Raw genomic sequence first — 24,365 nt, 5'->3', positions numbered from 1 at the left:
GTAAATGGTCAAAGTCAAATGCAGAGGGCTTTATTACATGAAAGTATGGTACATACAAAATTTCAAGTAACAAAGAAAGTGTTCTTAGGCTGACACGCTGGACGTAACTAGCTATTCAACATCACAGCCCACTATACCCCCTATCAGCACCGGGTGGCTCTTCTTTGCTCGACGTTGTGTAAAGATTACACTGCTGTTGAGGTCCAAAAGCAGTGCTAGAGCACAAATGAACACTGAGGTGTGTTGGTTTACGGTAACTGAAATTTCAATAACAAAAGACAATGGTGAATAGAAATAAATTTAAGAACTACAAAAATGAAAGTGAAATCATCTGAATGTTTAAATTCTGGCTCTGCATGACTGCTCTTTATGACGTGTACACATTTCTTTCACTTTGTTTCCTATTGTCTTTCACAACAACAACTCACTAAGTTTCTGTCTGACACACACACTCTATGATAAACACCGACTTGAAAACTATGCCCCACTCAGTATTACAAGCTATAGCAAAACAATATAAAACCACTGTCAGTTGAATGAATCCAAGAGCATTAAGAACACATTAGAGCATCACACAGCAGACATGTAATACCGGATTATTATTATTATTTTTTAATAGTGAGCATCCACCAATGAAAATGTCAGGTATGTCCACATCTCTGTCATTGAAATGGGTCTATAACAACGCTGGTATTATCAGTGAGGATATGCATGTTGCATGAATTTGTGTGTCTCAGTTTTTGGTGATAAATACACAAAAAGGAAGGCAAACGTGGAACTCTACTTTAATGTGTACAGCACAAAATCACATTACTTTAGTAGCCTACACACTTAGGGGTATTCACTGTGAACAAAATCAAAGAGTTGGGTGCCATGTGAATCGAAAACATACTTGACTACTAGCCTTATCTTCAGGGGTGTAATTGGATAGGTAGGTGGTTGCAGGGAGAAAGTTACTTGGCATTGGTAGAGCTGCTGACCATCTTGCGAATGGCCTGAGAAATAGCATCACGGTCGATACCGTAGATCTTCAGCAGCTCGTGGGGTTTTCCACTGCGAGGAATGTGGGACACAGCGAGACGGTGCAGACTGAAGCCAGACTCATTGACCATTGCTGAAGACACTGCTTCGCCAAGACCACCTGTGGAAAAACAGCAAAGGAATATATAAAAGACAAATGTGAAAGACAAATCCACTTAAATGCATTTTTAACTGTCTGGTTAATGTGATGTCTTAAGGATGGGACATTTCTAACATGGTCATCTCAGGCTGTGTGTGTAAAGTCCTAAATTCAGAAGTAAATAAAAAAATGAAATAAAGGTAGCTATATAGAAAAATTATGCCTTTGAATGATATTGTTTTACATTATTTCTTATAGATGTAATAATGTAGCAAGTACTGTATTTGTAATTTTGAAGTACTGCCCAATTGTGTCCAAGAATAAAAACATGGAGCGGGAAGTTCAAGCATATTTGGCTCCCATTACAGTATCCAAAAACACTGAGCCTCTGTGCACACATGACATAAAGGGATAACAAAAAAATCATTACAGCTAAGTGTAAAAATGATCCCCTTGAACGTTGCACCACAACTGTTCCAGATGTACAATGAATGAGATGCACAACATCAGACAAATTACAGTTGTTAGATTTCCTTTGTCCAGCCTCATCCATGCCATCACCCATCCCCTTTCTCTTAGTAGGCACAGGCCAGAGCTGTCTGTGTTATCTAGGTCACAGTCAGCCCCATGGGCACCCGCTTAGCTAAGGAAATCTGACAGCACTCTGCCTCCATGGCTGTCGCACTTACAAAATGCACCACAGTACCAATACCTTGCCTGCAATGAAGGCACGCGACAGGCGGTCTCAGCCCTCAGCCAATAAGCAATTGCCAGCACAACCCGTCTACATCAGTGAACCAATGGAAACATGCCACCACAACACTCCCAAGGATATGCGCCAATGACGAGGCGCAGCCGCATTATGCTACTGAGCTTGTTGCTGCTTGGTTGGCGATAGGCATGCAATATGCAAAATCCAAGCAACTTCTATATAAACCTACCTTCGTAGTAGTGGTCCTCGACAGTGAGGATCCTTCCCCTGGTAGCACGTGTGTGGTCGATGATCGTTTTGACATCCAAAGGTTTGAGTGTGAAGGGGTCAATCACTCGGACAGAGATCCTCTCTGGAAGATGAAAAATACAATGCATAAAGATACATCATACGGTTAACCGAACCACAGCGATTGAATATAGGATAATATAGCAGTTCTGCCAACCTGATAAAGAAAGCATAGTTTGTGCAAGAAACACAAAAACTAAGATCAGGCTAACATTTAAATGACAAACTGAACACAGAACCATTCAAAACCTATTCTAAGGAACAGCAATGGTCTAACAGATACATTCTAAAAAAAAATAGAGATATAAATCTGACCAGCTAGCAGCGGATTACAATGTTTTTCTTGTAATTGTTCTGGATGTGTCGGCACATATCTTGCGGACCTTTCTTTAGATGTTCAGCTGCAGCAAGGGCCTCGTGCAAAGTCACTCCAGCTGCCACCACAGTGACCTGGTCGTCCTTGCTTTGGTACACCACCTGTCAAAGAGAAGGAAATGTACCCTCTATAAGCTGTAGTGTTTCGAGTGATTATTTTGGAACAATAATCTGCCATTTCTGCCTCATGTGTTTATCTCTCACTGTCTTAAGAGAAGCACAAATAGTGTCTCACCTTTGCCTGTCCAACATGGAAGTCCTCATTGCTGTTGTAGATGATAGCACAGTCTTGGCGGCTGGTTCGGATGTAGCAAACACCCTAAATGAAAAGGAAAATGAAAAGATCATTACTGCAATAGATGATCATGTAGGGGAGCTGTAACGCTGCCATTTTTGTTTAAGTACCTTTGTGGTTGCAGCCAGTTCCACAGCCTTCTCTGTAGACACACCATCACAGGGATAGAAAATGGTTGCTGTGGGAAGGGCCCTGAACATAGCTACGTCCTCCAGACCCATCAGGGCAGGGCCCTCCTCTCCTGCAACATACACATTTATAGTTGATTTTATGCATTCAACACTGAGGAAATCTTCAAAAGTTATCTACTTGTTAGGTGAGCTGAAGCATGCAGGTGCACAAGCATAAAGTTCGGCTGCATGCAGTGTACCTGCACTAACAGAGGGACACTTGGTTCCCTGTTGACAGCTTCCAGGGCAGACACGAAAGGAGAAAAGGGGGAAGTTTGAGTAATAGCTGTAAGGTCAAGGAGGGTAAATGGCAAGGAAAACACAGCATTAGAGGGGAAAAATAGAAAGGATTGAAACAACTCACAAACTGACACAGACTTCTTTGTATACACTTGTGCATTTATTAAGGAGGCTGTGGATATATTCTGAGGAACTGGGTGCTCTGAAGTGGTTGGATTCAGTGTATGAGGGGATGAGGGTGAATTTGTGAAGGTGTGAGTTTGGTGACATGTATGAGAAGGGTTTTTATGTGAATTGCTCATTGGCAGCAGTCTACTGACCGGTGGACAGACCGCAGTGAGAGCCGCACAGATTGATGTTGCTTTCTGAGATCGCTGCCATACGAAGCTGGTCATAGGCGCGAGTGAAAAAGGAAGCAAGAGTGCTGGCAAATACCACATTCCTCTCTCGGGCAGCACATCCCATCGCAACGCTGACCTGGGAAATGAAATCATTATTTCTTAGTACCTTTGCGAGCGAGGAAACCTTCATGTGCCAAACTAAAGAGACACAGGCTGCAAGAACGTCACCACAAAAAGATCACCCAGAGGGTAAAATATCTGTAGTGCAAACCATATTTGAAAGCCTCTTTGAACTAAAGACCACAGTAAGCAGAAAGTTTTGCAAAAATCTCTGAAGCTTATTTTACCATATGGACAGGATCAGTGGCATACCTCCTCTTACAAATAATTTCCTTTGTCCTGTCTCCAAACCTTTCCACAGTCCCACATCTTCTCTTCTTTCTCAAAAGTAACATCTGACGCTACATAAATGAATTCAACGAAACTCCATTTGTTTTTGTTTGTAACTAATTAAGTTTTTGTACACTGAAAAACAGAACATGTTGGATTTACTTAATTCAATTGTGGACATTGGTTGCACACAATTGTTTTGCTTTGGCAGACAATTAAACAACTGAGTTAAAAGAAGTAACAGTGCTAACCACCACACCACAAAGCTGTCCTTCCAGGCTTAACAAAAGTAGGAAAGCTATGATTACAAGGCTTGAAACAGAATTTTCTGTTTGTCCTTGACATGTCATCTCAACAAGAACAAATGAAGTTGTTGAATTTCAAACAGATCCAACATGTTTTAATTACATTCACCATAGAAACATGAAATTATTTTGCTCAAATTACAAGTTAGACTTTTGTAAATGCAACAACCAACCAATTTCCTTTTTTTCAGTGTAGGTGAGTCTTGCATATTTTTTTAATTTCATCTCGATTGTACCCTTGAACTTTTGACTTTTCTCATGCATTCAGCCAGATGGTCCCACCCTCTGTAGTGATTAATATTTTACTTCTGAATACACTTGTCATAACTGCTTATCATCATGGAAATGCCTGACCTACATTGAAGCAGGCTGCTGCTGGGGACATGAAAAGACAAGAAATTAGAATTCGATTGTCTCTCTTCAAATTAGGATCTGATAAAATGTTGACCGAAGCAAAATAAAGGGGTTTTCTAACCACTGGTGTCAGCAGCTGCCACATTGATGTAAAAGGAGGAACTTGAGTTTTTTATGTGACTATCCTTATATTACAGGGCAGGTACAGACAAGCCATCTATAATTTAATAACATAAGCTCAGCTCAGCAGCTATGGCAAGCTAGGTTGTGCAGACAGCAAATGAAGAGCAGTTTACGGAGAAGAATCGCTATTAAAAAGCAACTCTGTTACATCTAAAATGAAATGATAGCATTAAATTAAAAGTGACAGAATGATAGGATTCACATCTGTTTTTGAAGAAATATTTTTTATCAAGAAAAAGGCGTAAATTTGACCAAAGATCATACCATGTTTTGCTGAGCAATGTAGCACTCAACAAAACGGTTGGGATGCTCATTCTTAAAGATCTCTGAGTAGGTGAGGTTATTGGTATCTCCATCAAGGGCCACAACACGTTCATTGTAGCGTCCCAGCTTGGCCAGTGCCATTCCGTATGCCTTCCGTGTGGCAATCTGCAGAGAAAAGGAGGCCAAATTCATCAATCTTTTTACAACCTGCAAAGGTTGGATGCTGCAAAAGGAAAAACAGAACACAATGATTTACAAATCCTTTAAACGCCTGTGGTGATCAGGCCTAACCTCCTCTTTAGTTGTACTGAACTGTACTGTTGTACTGAATTCAATTAAAAGTATTCCGATCAACAATTTTTAATAACTGAATTCATGTTAATGTATTAACTGTGAAAATTGTGATAGTTAATTTGTGACAATTTGTTTTATTTGTTTTTTTTCCCTTTATTTTAATATATATCCCAAATTGGCTCTTTACTTCTGTGGAGTGTTTTGCATGCCTAAGTGATCCCAGGAGCTATGTTTTCGAGGCATTTTGCCCTGGTTGGGTCTTCCAAGGCAGTTTAGTTCTGGGTGATGGACCAGATCAAGAGCACCTCTGTGTAGAAAAATCTAGACACAGATGAGCCCCGTTCCCCAAAAGCCAGGCTTGCCGAGCACCTGGTTCCCAGGCCTTAGTCCATGGGGCCTGGATCAGCCACATGGGTCCACCCTCCTGTGGGCAGACCACCTGCAGAAGGGGCTGCAGGAAACCTGTGCTTTGTATATTGGGAGGCAGTTGAAACCACAAGCTTTTGAAGGGGGTGTGAATAATATGGACTTTAGGCAACACTGTTTAAAACCAGGACTCTCAATGATGAACACAAACCACATTTTACTGTTCTTATATGAACAAAAGTTGGTTTGGTTAACATTGTCTATGCTTTCATTTTTAATGAATCAGGCTTTCGCTTTTGTGAAAAATCTATTGTGTTTGCTTTGAGTAAATGCAAATTCAAAACATTTGCTACAATCAAACATGATATATTTATATACCAATTGGTTTTAATTGCTACTTCATAGACGCACAAGTTCAAGTATGATTGCTTTTGAATTCTTGTCTTGATTGATCATACACATCTTACACATATTTATTCTTTTATTTATACTTAAATTTATGCTCTAACATATCCTTTTGCTTATGTAGATTCCCACAGAGTGGTGATCATGTCTAACCTCCCCTTTTGTTGTCCCTGCACTGAATTAGTTTCCATAATTAAATGTTAAATGGACTGATTCTTATATAGTGCTTTACTACTCTCCCAGAGCCCTCAAAGCACTTTATAAGACATGCTTTAGTCACACCTATCATACAAGCACCTTTTTCTATGCTTAAGTGCTTTCCATCTAACATTCCTACTCTGATGGATGCATCGGTTAGTATCTTGCCCAAGGATATTTGGCATGCAGACTGGAGCATGCAGGGATCAAACCACCAATCTTCCGATTAGTAGATGGCCTGCTCTACTTCCTGAGCTACAGCCACCCCATACTTGGCTCAAACTTCACAGTTTCTGTGCATTTCTTTGTAATATTTTCAGTTAACCACAGAGTTTGTATGATTTGCAAATGTCTGATCTAAACTTATTTACATTTCATACAACATTCCAACTTTTTTGTAGACACGGTTGTTTGGGATTCATTCATTCATTCATTGCTACCTGGAGAATAAAGTATTTGTATTCATGTCCACTTTACAGACCTTTTCTCCAGCCTTGTAGCTGGGTGCGCTTGGCATCCTGATGTTTCTTAGGCTGACAGGTGGGGAGTCCTCAATAGGAGCAGGTGGGTACAGGTGCTTGCTGCTACTCATGATACGGCTCTGCAGATCCTTCATGACCATGTCAGCCATGTCTTTGGGCAGAGTTTTGGCGTGCCAACCCAGCTTATCCTCTGCAGCTGAAAACACAAAAAAATGCTCTTATGTTCATTTAATTCATATGCACACATACATTACTCGGTAGGTGCCATTCAAACTGCAAAACTGCAGTGTACTTTTGAATATCATTTATTTTAAAATGAGTGCAAAGGGTGCAAAGATGAAAGACAATATTTACCTGGAATGCCTTTGCCCTTAATGGTTTTGGCTATGATGGCAGTGGGTTGGTGGCATGGCTGGCTCAGAGCCTTGCAAAGCTCCTCTACGCTGTGTCCGTCGACAATGATAGCATGCCAGCTATAGACACACACATGAAAAGGCTTTCGGTATGTCTCACACATATTTATGTGAAATATAGGAAATAAGAAATACGTAAATATGTGAAATACAGAAAATATAGGAAAATACAGTCTTCCTTCAGAGCTTATACCATAAACGGATGCTAACCAGCCTCTAAATCAGTATGGATTTCTCATATGCAATTTTACCCAAAGGCTTCACAACGCTTCTGATATTTTTCTACGTGATGCTGCAAGGGTGCAGGGTCACTCTGGCCAAGACGGTTGATGTCCATAATGGCCACCAGGTTGTCAAGCTGGTAGTAGGAGGCAAATGACATGGCCTCCCAGACAGCCCCCTCTGACATCTCACCATCCCCCAGCAGACAGAAGACACGGTAACTGGAGAACAAGCCAAGATTACATGATTATACTGTGCATGCTGTATTTGTGTTTTATGTTTGTGTAGATGAGGGTGATGTGTTGTGGATGTGAGAAAAAAAAAGTCATATCTGAGGAAAACGCCTTTCCAGTCAGGCTTGTTTTATCGCCATTATCTGACACCTGGATGGGTAATCAACTGTGACGTGTTTAAGCTTCCTGAGGGCTGAGATGTGACTACTTAATTTCACACCTACCTTTGTAACTTACTTTGCCATAAGAGCCAAATAGTGTTTAACTAAGACCATTTTTTGTACTGTTATTCACCTATTAATCACACACGGTCTGAAATATTAGCAGATGAATCAAATGTCATCAAAGTAGCTGCTTATACAAAGGAATATTAAAATATGACAGCGTTCCACTTTTGTGGCAACTTAAAACAAATAAACAGTCTACGGCATAATATCTGGATTTTACTCCAAAATGAAATCTGCTTGGGTGGTAAAAATATCTCAGGCGTGACTGCTGCGCCTGTGATTATTAGAGCAGAAGAATTGTTAGAGCAGATCATGTAGCTGCAGTATACACCCACAGAATGAAAGAAAATCCTAATTCAAAGCACTACAAAAAAAATACGATGCAACGCTGTGTCAATAATTTAAACAACTGAGTTGATATTTTCATGTAAAGCTGCAAAAACACCTTTTTTTCCCATAGGTGTTTTGTGTATTGCGTGTGGACAAGGAATTACCTGGATTTGTCAAAATATTTCCCAGTGTAAGCCATTCCACAGGCCACACCAAGACCCTGCCCCAGCGATCCAGTGGCGACATCCACAAATTGTTGTTTCTGAAATGTACACAGATCAAATAAATCAATAAACTCTGAGTAGAGTTTGTGCTCTTTGAGTCCTGAGGTGTGTTATAGGTACAGTATGTGGCGGCTTACGGGGGTTGGGTGCCCCTCCAGGGTAGAGTCAACCTGGCATAAACTGAGCAATTCGCTCTCCTTGAGAAAACCTGTTTCAACCCATATGGAGTACAACGCAGGAGCAGCATGACCCTGAGATAGACATGAAAAGAAGCAAGGCATTACAATTACAAAAGGAACAGAGGCTCTCATATTCAGACCAGCGGAGCTTACTGACTCTCACCTTAGACAGGATAAAGCGGTCGTTGTTGAAGTTTCTTGGGTCTTCAGGGCGGTACTTCATAGTGTGGAAGAAAAGCACAGACATGATTTCTGCCACACTGCAGCATGACGTGGGATATCTGCACAGTGTATGAGAGGGTGCTATTAAAATGAATCCAAATAAACAGCAAACTCAAAAACACAGAAAATACAGGTTAAACTTTAATATGTTTATTATTAGTAGCCTACTGTATTTGCATAAAATCCACTATAGCTATACATTTATGGTACTGTCCCAAAAGGCTGCAGTATCACTCTAGGTAAAGCTATCACAAAGCACACTTAATTAGCTAAAATTTCAGCTTGAGATGCCAAATGAAGATTCTATTCAAAAGAGTGCAACACAAAAAAGTCAAAAACACCACTTCAAAAAAAAAAACAACAAAAAAAAAAAAACACCACTTCAAATTGCTTTTGCAAAGACAATCACACAGAGACCCGTAAACTGTTAGTATATGCTGCCCAAAATTAATTGTAGCATTAAAATATGTTGCATCTATAAATAATTGGCATTAATGCATTATATTAAACCGCCAACTTCTGTCACAAAGAAATCACAAATTCCAGCTCCATGGAGTCTGAAGGCAAGTATTTTGCTGTGTTCAGCTCGTTGCTATCCTTTCCATCTTTCCAAGCATTCGAGATCAATAAGTCATTAATTCTAATAAGTCTTGGAATATTTTAAGTCAAGTAATATTTCTCGGTGCTCAGTGTTTTTCTTTTCATATCACTGTAGGCTTAACACTGCAGAATTGTGCAATGTGGAGTTAGGCTCCGATAAAATAATTTTCTTGCTATTCAAAATTAGACATTCATAATCAATAAGAGCTCGAAGGAGAAATTATATTAAAGATTACAGGCAGCTTTTCATTGAAATTTCCATTGAAGAGGATCGCATGATTGCAGCGGCCACACAGTACTCGAGTCTATTGCTACGTACAGTTCACCCACCATTATACTATACAGGGTAGTCTGCTCTGTTGAATTGTTCATAGGGGTATATCTAGTAAAATAGATGATTATAGACAATTATTATCTTGTAACCAAAGTAAATGTAAAAAAAAAAATCAAATAACCTAAATTCTGTTGATGTCACCCTGATCTGTTCATGTTTTTCATTCATTTCTGCTTGCACATCAAAGATTTGGAATTTTTTTTAAACAATTGTGTATCTCTAATATGCTATAAATAAAGTATAATTACACGGAAATAACACAATGTAGATATTTACATTTTCTGAAATAAAATGCTAAAATTATTTCAGCCAAATCTAAATTTGTCAAAGGAGGAGAACAAAAGCAGAACACATTGTTCCTTACATCCTAATCTGTTCATGCATAGTTCATTGGGTGTGACTATTTCTGTTGATGAGTGCACGATGCAAAGGAAAACTAGGTTTTGCATTATGTTATGCACACATTTCTTATGTTTATATGTGCAGTTCATTTACAATCTTACAGCAAAGCTCGTGTGCAAGAATCAGTAAATGCAACTTACCCGCTGCCCGCTCCAGTTGTTGCCTTGATCGAGTTGATTCGGAGGCGGTTGGCGATGTTCCTCAGTGCTTGCACTGTCTGCTGGTCAGGTTTGTGGTAATCCTCCATGAAGGCGATATATTGAGTTTTAAAGCACCAGAAAAATGGACCAACTACAATCCTCTGTTGAATTTGTGTGGTTTTAATATGTGTGTGTGCGTGTGTGTGTGTGTGTGTGTTGCCAAAGAGCAAAGCTAGTGTGAGTGTGTGAGTTATAGAGGCAGGCAGAAAGAGAGATAGAAACGAGGAGAAACTGGATTTAACCTACCAGGCATGTACACACATGGATGCACAGGGACACACACACATACACACACACACACGCTGACAGACACAAAGGAGGAGGAACCCAGTGACGTGCACTGGGCGTTACTGCTAAAATACAACGGCATACACCAAAACTATATACCTTTTACCAGACTATGTTTTGACAGCTAAGGTCACAAAAGGTTGTGAAAGATCCCAGAGGGTAATTTTAAAAAAATGTGTCTGTGTTACAGTTCAATTCTATCCCTCCTACAAATCATAGAGCTGTGTTTAACCACATGTCCTGCCTATTTAGTTATGGGTGAGTGCATGCAGTCTATCAGTGTGATAAGGTTAAGAAAAACAAAACAAAAAACTCTTGTCTTAGAGTGTGAATAAATACATTAACAAGGAAGAGGAGCGCCTAAAAATCAAAATGATGCCTTCCTCGTCCTTGGTTTGTGACACGACTGATGATGTACTGAGAAACTTTACCTCGGGAAGGCTGTGATATTTCTCTGCCATATCTAGTTGCTACCAACAGAGTCTCTTCTAGATGAGTGGTGCTCAGAGTCTTGTCCAATGAGTGGAAGATGGGGAAACATGTCCAAGGGGGATTCTGTCTGTACCTGGTGGGTGAGACTCTGGGAAGAGGTCTTTTGTGATTGGGTAGTGTTAAAACTTACCTCATTTGGAGTGGTTAAGCGATTTGTGGATAAAGAAAAAGAGGACATAACTGTGTCTGTTAACATCCGAGATTGTGTACCTTCACTAGCAACTTAGAGCTCTTTGGAAGGAAGATGGCAGGGATAGCTCAGTAGGTAGAGTGATCAGAAGAATCCACTGAACGGCTACCCTGAGGTACCCCTGAGCAAGGTACCGTCCCTACACACTGCTCCCCGGGCGCTGGATTGGTGGCTGCCCACTGCTTCACTGAGTGAATTGGTTAAATGCAGAGAAGTAATTTCCCTACGCAGATTAATAAAGTATACATTACATTCATAGTGCTAAAAATGTTTCTTATTTTATATTCAAAAACACTTCCCCAGGCCGATGGCTTCCATCCAAGCCAAAGATGTGAGTCTGTCGAGGAGACTGCCTCAGAGTACTTTGCTCTGGAGTGTTTCATCAGACTGCAAGGTGTTCAAGACTATGTTAATCATGCTGGTGGATGCTTGAGTCAGGAAGGTGGAGGAAGTTGGTGGAAATATCACTTCACTCTTCTAAAGATGTCACAATTGAAATTAGACAGTAATGGTGACAAAACATTTTTTTCCTACAGAATCATCATCAGTGTTGGTCAAGTTACTTGAAAAAAGTAATCAGTAACTAATTACTGATTACTTCCCCAAAAAGTAATCCCATTACTTTACTGATTACTTATTTTCAAAAGTAATTAATTACTTAGTTACTTAGTTACTTAGTTACTTTTTAAAAACACGATTTATAACCTTAAGAGGTGATAAAGTGATAGATCTTTCAGCCCAATTCTACTTTTTCTACATAATCCATCATACAAAATGTAATCAAATGGAAAAGTCTCTTTTTTTAACTTGTTTTATCAGTTTTAATCTTTTAACTTTATGCATCAAGCAAAAATGTAATTATATGCAACATTCTCTGACTTGAATAAATTAGTTTAACATTTAAACCTATTTTCTGCACATTCCAGGACATAAAATAAAATATTTTTTGTGTTTACACTCACTCTTTCAAATAGATGCAAGTAAAACACAGCAGAAAATAAATAAAGTCAAAGACTCAGCGGTCCTGTTGCTCTATTTTCACCTGTAAAGCAGGACTGCGGTAGGCGGAGGTTTACCCTGGTGCAGGTGTGCCGCGGTCAGTTGAAGAATCCGCGAGTTTCTCTGTGAGTTTCCCATTACGTCGTTGCGCACTCGGTGCTTGCTTGGAAGTTTAGGGGTTTTTTTCGCTGTAAAAAGCAGTTTTCTTCCCACGATGGACACTAATGTTTTTGTCACTTTTTATGGAATCAAACTCAAAGTAAGGTCAGTACTTCCACGCTTTAAACGCTGCATGCTCATACGCTCTCCCACAATCGATATGATCTGCACACAGCTGTTGTCACTAACGGCGCACTCGCTTACGTCACTGTCGTGAAACATTCTCGCAAAAAATCACGGTTTTAGTAACGCAGTAACGCAGCGTTCCTACGGGAAAGTAACGGTAATCTAATTACCGTTTTTGCAATAGTAATCCCTTACTTTACTCGTTACTTGAAAAAAGTAATCAGATTACAGTAACGCGTTACCATCTCTGATCATCATACATCTTCAGCACCTGCTAAAGCATTAATAAGGAAACATCTTTGAAGGTGGTTACATCAAGACAGAAGCTTAGACCTTTTCACTTTCCAGCTAGCCATCCAGATATTAATGATGCTGAAAAGAATGATGGGGATTAACTGTATCATCTGCAGGAAAACTCTGATAGACCACTGGAGGAACTGCGGGGAGCCAGCTAAATTTTCATCTGCAAATTCTGACACCTCCCTCCAGCCCTACAGCTTCATTCTCAAACTCTATCCACCCAAAAGCAATTTAACCTTACCGTTATTCCTCTCCACCTCTGCCAGACTCTGATAATACAATGGAGGACTCTCAGCTACCTTCAGGTCAAGGTTCCTCACCTCTGTTTACAGATCTACCAGCTCATCCACTTCATCGTTTTTATTTTACTGTGGTAAAAGAGGAAGATCCCTGTAGCTCCACAGTGTAGAGATTTACATATTTCTCTTACAGTTTGTTCCTGGGAGGAGGCACCAATTCATTTGGAGTTGTGAGAAGGGAATCCAGTGTAAAAACTCTTGTGGAGCTACATGGTGTGGTGACCCATTGTGAAAACTACAAATCCCTTTTTCTTCTTGAAGAGGAAGATCCTGCTGAAGGATTTACTGGAGGTTTTGATACTTTGTGCACTGTATAAAGGCTGCATGTGGTGATAAAAAAACAAAAACAAGATCAAAACTCTTGAAGCATTAAACCAAACATTTGTATTATTATAACAACCTGACTTATCGTGTTGTTCAGAAAGCTAATTTTGGGAAAAGAGGAAGACCAAAGAGAAGATTCATGGATGTGGTGAAGAAGGGTTATAGAGTTGGTGTGACAAAAGAGGAGGCTAGGGATAGGGTGGTAGTACCACAGTTCCTCTCTTGGTCTTCTATCAAATGCTTTCTCTAGATCCACAAAGACCTTCTCTGTACTTCTCCATCAACACTCAAAGCAAACATCACCTATGTAATGCTCTTAAAGCCACTCTGCTGCTTGCTGATTGTCACCTCTTTTCTTAACTTACCTTCAACAGCTCTTTCCCACAATTTATGGTATGCCTAATCAGCTCTATCCTCCTGTAGTTACTAACGTTCTGCACATCACCCTCGTTCTTGAAAATCAGTATACTTGTTCTCCATTCCTCTCACTCCCCAAAACTGTGCTAAACCTGGTCAAAAAGTCCTCTTTCTTAAACTTGTTCAACAGGTCTTATGCCTCTTTCTTTGAACACTTTCCTGTACTTCTTCATTCCACCACCAAGTCCTTGTTCTCCTGTCCACAGGATGTAACACTTACTTGGAAGTTTCCCACAACTGTACTACAGGCAAGATAAACTTTACTCGTCACGATGAGACTTCTTCCCCTTCTCTGTCAGTCCCTGCATCCTGACATGTCTCCAGTTGTCCCAAGTTCCCTCTGACTGTCTCCTTGGTGCATTTAAACCCCTGTTCCTCCCTGTCCCTGAGATTCACTTTTAATGTGTATGTATAATACAATACAGATAAATGAAAATAGAGTCCTTGAAATGTACAAAATATTGATAATAATAATAATGGATACTTTATTGATCCCCATGGGGAAATTACTTGTTTTTCTCTGCATTTGACCCATTCACTCAGTGAAGCAGTGGGCAGCCCACTAAGCAGGCACCCGGGGAGCAGTGTGTAGGGACGGTACCTTGCTCAGGGGTACCTCAGGGTAGCCGTTAAGTGGATTCGAACCGCCGACCTTCCGATCATGGGGCGACCACTTTACCTACTGAGCTATCCCTGCCCAAAAAACAAAAAACAATTATCAAAATGGAGGCAACTTTGCCTGTGGTACAATGTATACTATGTATGAAAAGACCTTTACTACAGATACTACTATGGCTCTGCAGATTTTTTATTTTATTTTAACCTGTGTCGCCTCACCTTGAGGTTGGCAAATCTGTCTATCACTTTTTGGTGATCAACTCTCTCAAGCAGTTTAACAGTTTCTGTTGTGCCTGTCACTGTTCCCGGTCTGTTTTCTTACCTGGTTCTTCCTGACCTTGTACTTTCTCCTCACGTTCCCCTCTTTCCTCTCTCCTTCTTTGGACTGACAATCATACACATATAGATTGTATTCAATTAGATGAAAAAATTACATCAATATGAAAAAAATATATTATTAAGATCACTAATAATAAAAAAAAAGTCCTCTCTCAGTGTACTTTCAACCAAAAGGCAAATAACCAAACCACATGTACATCTAATAAAAGATATAAATATTGAAACACTGATCCAACATTATTCTTGATTGACGGATCATTTGCTCTTACAGTTTTACCTGAATGTTGTTCCTGGGTTTAATATGGGCACATGCACATATGACAAAATAACCAACTTCTCTCATTCCATTTCAAACAGGACAGTATCAACAACAGTAAGCTACAGACAATTTAAAGTTTTAGATTTTAAATAGGCTGTATAAATTTCGATGGGAGCAACATGTCGACGGTCAAATGTGGCTGATTTTACCACAGAGCAGGACGGACTGTAGGGTAGCAAACATTGTTGGAAAACACGTTTCCAACACTGCAGGGTACCTGGTGTAATGTTTTTCAGCTAAAAAGAAACATGGTCTGACTCCTACCTAACTATATAAAGAGTAACTGAAGGTTAAATGCAGCTAATATGTCCTGTTTTAAGCCAGGCTCCGCTGTCTCAGCCACCAAAGGGCGCTGGAGCCAGAGTAGGGGAGAGGCGAGCTGGAACAAACCATTTTGGGAGGGGGGGGGGGGGGATATCTATACTTTTGTTGTTAAAATGTTACGTCACAACCAAGTACTGAATGCTTTTTTATATTTTTAGTAGTGTGTCACACAAACAGCAAATATTGTAAAAAAAAAAAAAAAAAAAAAAAAAAGAGTAAGAAATCTTTGGGGGTGCTTTGATTCTTTGATTCATACCCCCCAAAATGGGCTAAAATCGCCCCTGATCTACAGTCTTTGCGAACAGCATCTGACAGACCTGTAATTATGGGGAGGGTTGTCCTGCCATCTAGAGGAAAATCTTTGATATCACATTGGTCTATTTCTACATGGGTACGTGCTGTATCTGATGTATGAACCAATAGCATCTTGGAGACAAATCAATACTCGGTGCACTCTTTTGTCTGCGACATTTTGGTAGGGGGACCTGAAGTTCAGGTGTAGGGGGCAGGGTGCAGGGGGTAGACCAACAACATTTTACAACATATAAGCCCATGTTACATTTGCTATTAAGACTGGAACTTAATATAACTATTATTATTAGATATTAACAACACGGTAAGCTTAAATTCAAAAGGATGACTCCTTCTAGAAGAAAATCATTTTACTTAGCATCCATATCAAAACATATGTCGGCACTTATAATAAATTATAATTAATTCGAAGCGTTTTCTAAATTAACTTTCATTTCAAACGTCAAATGGACCCTGATACAGACTGTCTAAATGTTTGCTCGCTTTGCACAGAAATAAGATTAAAAAGCATCTCTCCTGGTAGCTACAGTTTCACCATCTTTCTCTCATAAATGTCATTTCAGAATTGAGAGCCACGTCTCTCTGTTATGTCTCTCCCAGTATTATCATTTATCATTATCATAAATTTGCTTTTGTAAAATGTTTTAGAATATTTATCAAGCAGAAAACTTCAGCAACACATTACACATACAGATATAATAAACAAATGCAAAATAAACAGCCTATATAAGCTTTCAATTTCTGTTTTGATCAAATGACACTTACTGAGCAGTCTTTACCTTAAAAATTCCTTGGAAATGCAATCACTGTACCCTAAGCTAGCACGGAAGTGCGGGTCATACTATACAGAAACAGTTTGTCATGCTGATCTGTAAAAACAGCTCAGATTTAGAAATGATGGCTCCCAATGCATCTGAGTAACTTCGAAAGAGAAACAGTGTAACTGCCAATACAGTAATTTCTAAAGTTACTCAGATTACGCTCACCCCATCTCTGCAGCGCTGGCTAACGTCACGTCTGAACCGTGAACGCACCACAGGGATGAGACAGGAAAATGACGCATGCATGCGGGATCATGTGGTCATTTAACGGTCTCTGTGGCATCAGCTGAAAGAACCACCGGACAGCAGCTCATAAAAGCTGAAATCACTCGACAGGATTTTGTATTAAACTGCCAATCAGACTTCATTACTCATTAACTGAGTTTCACTTTGAACCCGTTTGTATATTGGATCATGCAGTATTACAAAAAGGATAGAAATATGGAAAGACTGTCCATCTTTATTTCTGAATGTTTTCGTGTGTACAGTATGCAATATGCAGATATCAGAAACTAAGTTTATAATTAACACAATATCTTGAGCAATTTTATTTAATTTTCTTAGTTGAAAATGTGTGTGTATGTGTGTGTAGGCATCAGCAAGGCATAGTGTGACAAATGCTATATGAACAGTCATTATTTTCCAGTACTCCATTTTGAAAGTCCTTTCGTCACAGCCAAGAGTATTCTAAACATTAGACACCAGAGGACACTGTCTCCCCATAAATGTTGTATGAATGTAACCAAAAAAAATGTTCCTCTATACTATTGTTATACTATAACAGCCAGGGGTGTTATAGTGGGGGAATCATTAGAAGAATAACATATTTATTCAAAGATGAATTATTTGGTCACTTCGCAGAGAAACCAAACAAGTATTTAGTAACTCCAACAAGATCCAAACAAACTGAAGTGTGAGCTGAGAGTGTAACTACTACAATTGATCAGCCCCTCGACTGTCCCTGTTTCAGTTTTCACTTGATCTTTACAGTCATCAGATGATCTCTATGGATTCCTTCGCTCTTCTGTAGCTTCGGAGTCAGGTCTCAGCACCTGTGCATTCATAGCCAAGCTGATGCCATCAGTTGAGCCTCCTACTGCTATCCTGGTTCCACCGACGTTGTCCTTCTCTCAGTTTCCAGCAACTCCTCTGGGCTCCTGGGTCCTGTCAGAAAAGCTTTGCTTCACAGGGCCCCACAGGTGCCAGCCAATGGTGGCATGGGAAGACAACACCACGTGGTGATGTTCAGCCAATGTCTGACACCCACAGTTGCACTCTTCCTGGAGGGAAAGTACATTCAGAGATCATAAATGTTTCTATTTTTAATCTCTCTGGCAGAAAAAGAGGAGCAAAGCCACCACTTTTGAAACAATGCCTTTAAATAACACACAACATGTGTGTGGTTGCACGAGCACAAAGCAAAAAAAGAGATTCATCATCGTTGGCTTTGAATGCTTAATGGCATAGACAGAAGACACAGATGTACACACGTATACAGCCCAACATAATGTGCATATGTACTCAGGCATGCTGACATATGAACATGAGTACACTTGCACACAAATTATTCTCACATTCATATATATATATATATATACACATATTGCGCACACAAAATGTTGGTGCTTCTCTTTAATACCAATCGTTCCTTCAGGCTTGAGCCTTTTCCACTCTGCTCTTATCACTCCATTTCCTTAAAACATTCTGCAGTCACCATGATGACATGGTGCTTGCCCTTCTATCAGAATGCTGCCTGTCACTCAAAGGTCCCACCCACTGACAGTGCATGATACAAAAGCATGGCATTTGCGATTGAATTATCAACAGAGCACTCAGTCATTCAAATGCTCAGGACAGGATTTGGTGACCACCCTGTGAGTGCAGGTCTGGGTTGGGCTGAGATTATATATGCTAAAAAAAAAGGTGGAAATCAAAGAGATGTCAAAGTATATCCATATCACATTGGTGCTATAGTTTATTGAGACAGCTGAAGCAAATAGTATTCAGTGAGCAATTTAAAGAAATATAAAGGTTTGAGTGAAGAGCTTTAGCTAAGCAGACAAAGTGGATGAAGAAAAAAGAACAAAGAGGGACGAAGATTCATAGAGGAGAGTGTGTGAGCAGGGGTTAAGGCTGAGGGTGTGTTGTGGGCTCAGCAGCGAATTTGACGATGCACTGGGAGAACAGCTGCGCTGCAGGGCTTTCAGGCTCCATCACTACTGCTCTCCTTCAAGCAGCTCCACCAACACACTCCCTCTCTTACACACAAATGTGCACACAGCGCTCATAAACATCACAAAAGCACTGATTGTTGCATCAGTGCACATGAACGTGCTGTAGCAATCGCCAGGTTTTCAGACGTATGTGGTGAAATTTAAAATACTTTCAAAATTCCCAAATTTTCTTTTACTGGGAATTTTTACTGCGGCCAGGATTAAACTGGAACAGAAAGAAAATACCAATAAGGCAGCTTATGAGCACTAGCAAAGGCCACCTTAAGGTATATATGGTATAACTAATTTAACTAATTCAATGCGAGACATAAAAGACATAGAGTAAAAGCTAAGTGCATTGAAATTTAAATAGAAAAATAAGAGCTTTTACACCATGAATTGCAATTGAAAAACTACCTTCAGAGATCGCCCATACACTACATATTCAGTCCAGCAACAATGAGAACATGAGGCATGTTCTGCAGGTAATTTTATTTTGCTGCTTTTCCTGTACATGGATGAAACACTAAAGACAAAACATCTCAGCAGGGACCTGTTGAAAAAATATCGACAGGGAGATTAAAACGTCACTGTCCCTTTGTCTGGCAGTGTAATAAAAAATGGTTGAAGTTAAACTAATTTTCTCGCGTGACGCATGGAAAGTATTAAAGGCGTAAAATCTTTTAAAAGTTCATTTTGGTTGGGAAAGTTTGGTGGTGCAGTGGTCCATGGGGGCCACTGCAACCTCCGTCTGTGTTTTTATTCCATTTTCAGTGATTTTGAAGGAGACAAATTTGAACACAGTCTCACTAAAAACATGGACGTGCTGTTACATGCTCAGTGCTTTTCCAGGTGAGTGAACCCTACAACATTTAACTATTATTTCCACTATCTTCACTACCATACGGTCGTCTCTGCAGCGAAGCCAGGTTCTGGACATGAGGCGAAAAAGAAGAAGAATGCTTTGTATGGGTAGAGTTTGGTTAGTACTAAATCATTACACAAATAAAGTCAAATAAAGCCCCCACTGCCAGCTGTTAACATACAATGTTGTAAACCACTGATTGTTATTTTTGTTAAAACATGGGAAGCAGTTAGTGTCATGATTCGGCTGTATGCAGGCAGGAATTGGACCCAAACGCAAACTCACTGGAAACAGGACTGAACTCAAAATGGCAGCTTTTATTGCTGAACACAAAACTCCACAAAACCTAAACTGGGAAGAATTTAACAAAACACACACAGCTTGAGGGAGATCACGACACTGACACAGAGAAACACAGGGCTTAAATACACTAGAAATAACGAGGGGACTGATAGAGCTGGGAGAAATCGGACATAACGAGACCCAAGGGAAGCGAAACTCAATACATTCACGTAGGACACAGACCTTCAAAGTAAAACAGGAAATGTAACATAGACGCAGACTTGACTAGGGGAGACAGAGCAACTAAGAAACACAGAGAACAATAACAAGGAGACACAGAGGGCAGCTACTAAATACTCAGAAAACTAAAGAGAATACAAGAAAGCCAAACTAAGACACTAGACTAAAGAATAAACTGAGGCAACAAAGAGAACTAAGATCATAACACAAAAACTCAGAGACACAAGAAACTCAAAACACTGGGTCACCGACCCACGACCGTGACAGTTAGTCTGTGTGAGCTTTGCACACAGACTAATTTCTCACAAATGAAAAACTTAACTCGTGAGAAACAAATACAACCCCACTTTTTTAATCAGTACAAAAAAGCAGAATATAAATATGACACATTGTTTTACAGATTGCTATTTCTTGGCTGGATGCAGCGATTCCTTGAAGTCTTTTCATTATACTTCACAATGATACATTTATGTAATAAACAAACAAGATATAATGTTGATTAGTCAGCATTTCAAATAGAGGTTGGCTTCTATCCAAGCAATTCCCCTGCCAGTCTCTGTTTTTTATGCTAAGGTAAGCTGTTCTTTCCAACTTCTTTTTTAAAGTATAGATAAGAGAAAGGTATAAATATTATTATCTAACTCACATCAAGAAGAAAAAAAGCATAGTATTATTATATTTTCCAAATTTTCACATGCCTAAATACCAGTTAATGATCTTTTTGTCTATAAATTGGAGTAAACCAACTGTATCATCCCCTTTGTCCTTTCTATGGAACTTTTTTCCTTTAATGTGTCACATATTTGTCCATACTATGATTACATTATCAACAATGTATGATGAATAAAGTGACTTTTAAACAAACATTTGTCCTCAGAACAGTTTTGGATTTAATTACCAAGACACACACACACACACACACACACACACACACACACACACACACACACACACACACACACACGCACACACTACTCTTCTATATGTAAATAATTCAAGATGATTCTAGAAGGAACCATTATCCTTAGCAGACAGGTAAGCTGATACAGTACCCCGTCCCTGCCTCCTCACCCAGGTGTATTTTACCCCTCACCAACTGCTGCTGCAGTTAACTCACTGACTACTCCAGCGGGGACGAAGAGGGGTTTTTTCTGCTCTTTGTTGTCCACTGGAACATGTAGGTGAGACGGAGGCCTCCCTCAGCTGTTAGCAGGTAGGACTTTGTAATACCATACTGAGCTGTTTGTGCAAATAACAACAATGGAATGTAGGAATTATTTCAGACTCCATTTTCATGTTGTCTGTGGGATGTTACTGAAGGAAATTTGGTGAACAGTGAATGTGGTTGAACTGAGATACCTACACTTTTATATTACATTACCACTACCATGTCTCATTTGACTTATTCATAGCTACTGCAAAGGAACCTGTATATAGTCTCTGAAATTAAAATGAAGACAAAAGTTGTTAAATGGTCTTCTATGTATAACAGATACAAGTGTTTTGTGATACTGTTGTGTATGCCAGATGCAGTCTTTACTTAACGATTTTAATGATGATAGTAGACCTGTATAGGAGGTATATATCTTTTTTTACAAAACAACAGAAGGTAGTGAATTGGACTCATAATGCATAACGGAAAGAATCTTGCTAATGTCAGTAACAATATTTTTAAGTAATGCATTTGCTCAAATGTTTCTGATAACGATTTTTAATCTCACTCAGAGAAAAAAATCTGTAGCAAAGCAAAATAAGGTATGACTCATCCCCTTGTTACATAGCACACATGGCTGAAAGGAAAGTGTTTTGTATGTTTGCATACATCTGGAACATTCGGTTATTTGCTCAACAGCTGTAATGGGAGAGAGGTAGGTGTTACAACTAGATCAGGCTAGGTGGTGTTGACTTACTTTCTCATCATGAAAACATGCAACATACTGTCAGTGAAAAGGAATCACACTCGCTGACATGAGGTCTGTGAAAACAAATAACAGCAATCATTTATATTTGTATAGACGGTATACACGTCAGAAAATATTTTTAAATCAAATAGTGAGCATCGCTTTGAATGATTACCTTATATAAGTAGATGCAGTTCATTAAATTTAATTGGCACCTTCCATAACAAACCCCCTATGGTTGCCAGAGTAAACATTCCCTTTGAAATATTATATAGCAGCACGTTAACAGTGCAGTATGTATTTATATATGCAACTAAGGTACATTTGTTATAAGGCTATTCCATGTGAGCTATATCACATTCATCACATCTGTGAAGTGATAAATGCAAACCTTTTGGTTTTGGGAGATGAAGGGATCACAGATTTTATCAAAGAATGTAAATCATTGAGATCCTGCTTAACACCCACTTCTGAGCAAGAACTGACCCCCTTTGTGTCCCACTGCTATGCTTTTAGTGCTGGATTGTTTTAGAAGCCACGATAGGGTGCTTTGTGGTTACAAAGCAAGCAGGTTAATTAGTTCTGTGCTTAAATAACTATGGAAACAAATCACAGAGGATGGTTAAAGGCCTGAATGTTTATGATAATGAATAGTTATTATAATTTAAGTGATGATGGAAAAAATGAATTATTGCAACATTATACAAAAAAGTTGTTTTCCACTGTTTTACTTCACTTCTTCTTTTAATAAGATGCGATAAGCATGAACTTCAGTCACCAGTAACTGTTATTTTTATATATATGTTTAATTTTTTTATTCTGAAACACACACACATAATTAAAACACCCAAAATCTGATGCCAGCAACTTGTTTCCCAAAAAAGGGGGGATGTTGTGTTGCATTAGCTGTTCTTTCACACTGTGAGCTGTTGGAACAGCTGCTTTAGTTTTAAAAGCAAAATGTTTTGCAGTTCTTGATTAATATAGGATTTTTGCTTCTTATCATTTCAGACCCCCCTTTGTCATATCTTAATGAACTGATGGACTAGAGATTTCACTCTCAACCTATGTATGGAATCACACTGTTCTAATACAGTGGCTTGCAAAAGTATTCGGCCCCCTTGAACTTTCCCACATTTTGTCACATTACAGCCACAAACATGAATCAATTTTATTGCAATTCCACGTGAAAGACCAATACAAAGTGGTGTACACGTGAGAAGTGGAACGAAAATCATACATGATTCCAAACATTTTTTACAAATAAATAACTGCAAAGTGGGGTGTGCGTAATTATTCAGCCCCCTTTGGTCTGAGTGCAGTCAGTTGCCCATAGACATTGCCTGATGAGTGCTAATGACTAAATAGAGTGCACCTGTGTGTAATCTAATGTCAGTACAAATACAGCTGCTCTGTGACGGCCTCAGAGGTTGTCTAAGAGAATATTGGGAGCAACAACGCCATGAAGTCCAAAGAACACACCAGACAGGTCAGGGATAAAGTTATTGAGAAATTTAAAGCAGGCTTAGGCTACAAAAAGATTTCCTAAGCCTTGAACATCCCACAGAGCACTGTTCAAGCGATCATTCAGAAATGGAAGGAGTATGGCACAACTGTAAACCTACCAAGACAAGGCCGTCCACCTAAACTCACAGGCCGAACAAGGAGAGCGCTGATCAGAAATGCAGCCAAGAGGCCCATGGTGACTCTGGACGAGCTGCAGAGATCTACAGCTCAGGTGGGGGAATCTGTCCATAGGACAACTATTAGTCGTGCACTGCACAAAGTTGGCCTTTATGGAAGAGTGGCAAGAAGAAAGCCATTGTTAAAAGAGAACCATAAGAAGTCCTGTTTGCAGTTTGCCACAAGCCATGTGGGGGACGCAGCAAACATGTGGAAGAAGGTGCTCTGGTCAGATGAGACCAAAATGGAACTTTTTGGCCAAAATGCAAAACGCTATGTGTGGAAAACTAACACTGCACATCACTCTGAACACACCATCCTCACTGTCAAATATGGTGGTGGCAGCATCAGGCTCTGGGGGTGCTTCTCTTCAGCAGGGACAGGGAAGCTGGTCAGAGTTGATGGATGGAGCCAAATACAGGGCAATCTTGGAAGAAAACCTCTTGGAGTCTGCAAAAGACTTGAGACTGGGGCGGAGGTTCACCT

At 39.7% G+C, this 24,365-nt stretch overlaps 1 protein-coding gene and 1 long non-coding RNA gene across 2 annotated transcripts; both read right to left on the bottom strand.

Moving 5' to 3' along the window:
* Window positions 1–8: 8 nt before the first annotated feature.
* On the bottom strand, window positions 9–11,308 carry LOC146574474 (transketolase-like). Its single transcript, XM_085274146.1, has 14 exons — window positions 10,309–11,308; window positions 8,774–8,891; window positions 8,569–8,682; window positions 8,372–8,469; window positions 7,447–7,638; window positions 7,137–7,255; window positions 6,782–6,978; window positions 5,038–5,202; window positions 3,521–3,677; window positions 2,901–3,031; window positions 2,731–2,814; window positions 2,504–2,597; window positions 2,062–2,184; window positions 9–1,141 (listed from the first exon to the last, which is right to left on the bottom strand). Exons 1-14 carry the CDS (start codon window positions 10,413–10,415, stop codon window positions 954–956), a joined length of 1,887 nt encoding a protein of 628 aa, XP_085130272.1. The 5' UTR covers window positions 10,416–11,308; the 3' UTR covers window positions 9–953.
* Window positions 11,309–11,563: 255 nt separating this feature from the next.
* LOC146574473 (uncharacterized) lies at window positions 11,564–16,918 on the bottom strand. Its single transcript, XR_014892472.1, has 3 exons — window positions 16,861–16,918; window positions 16,654–16,743; window positions 11,564–14,965 (listed from the first exon to the last, which is right to left on the bottom strand). It is a non-coding gene; the product is annotated as an uncharacterized LOC146574473 (long non-coding RNA).
* Between the last annotated feature and the right edge of the window lie 7,447 nt (window positions 16,919–24,365).

This window comes from Mchenga conophoros, linkage group LG5 (assembly GCF_057382185.1).
Source record: "Mchenga conophoros isolate Kocher_MC1m ecotype Shallow Benthic linkage group LG5, M_conophoros_male_GT1.1, whole genome shotgun sequence".
In the NCBI taxonomy this organism is placed as follows: Eukaryota; Metazoa; Chordata; class Actinopteri; order Cichliformes; family Cichlidae; genus Mchenga; species Mchenga conophoros.
Note: the sequence above shows the minus strand (reverse complement) of the source record. Positions and strands in the feature narration are given on the sequence as shown.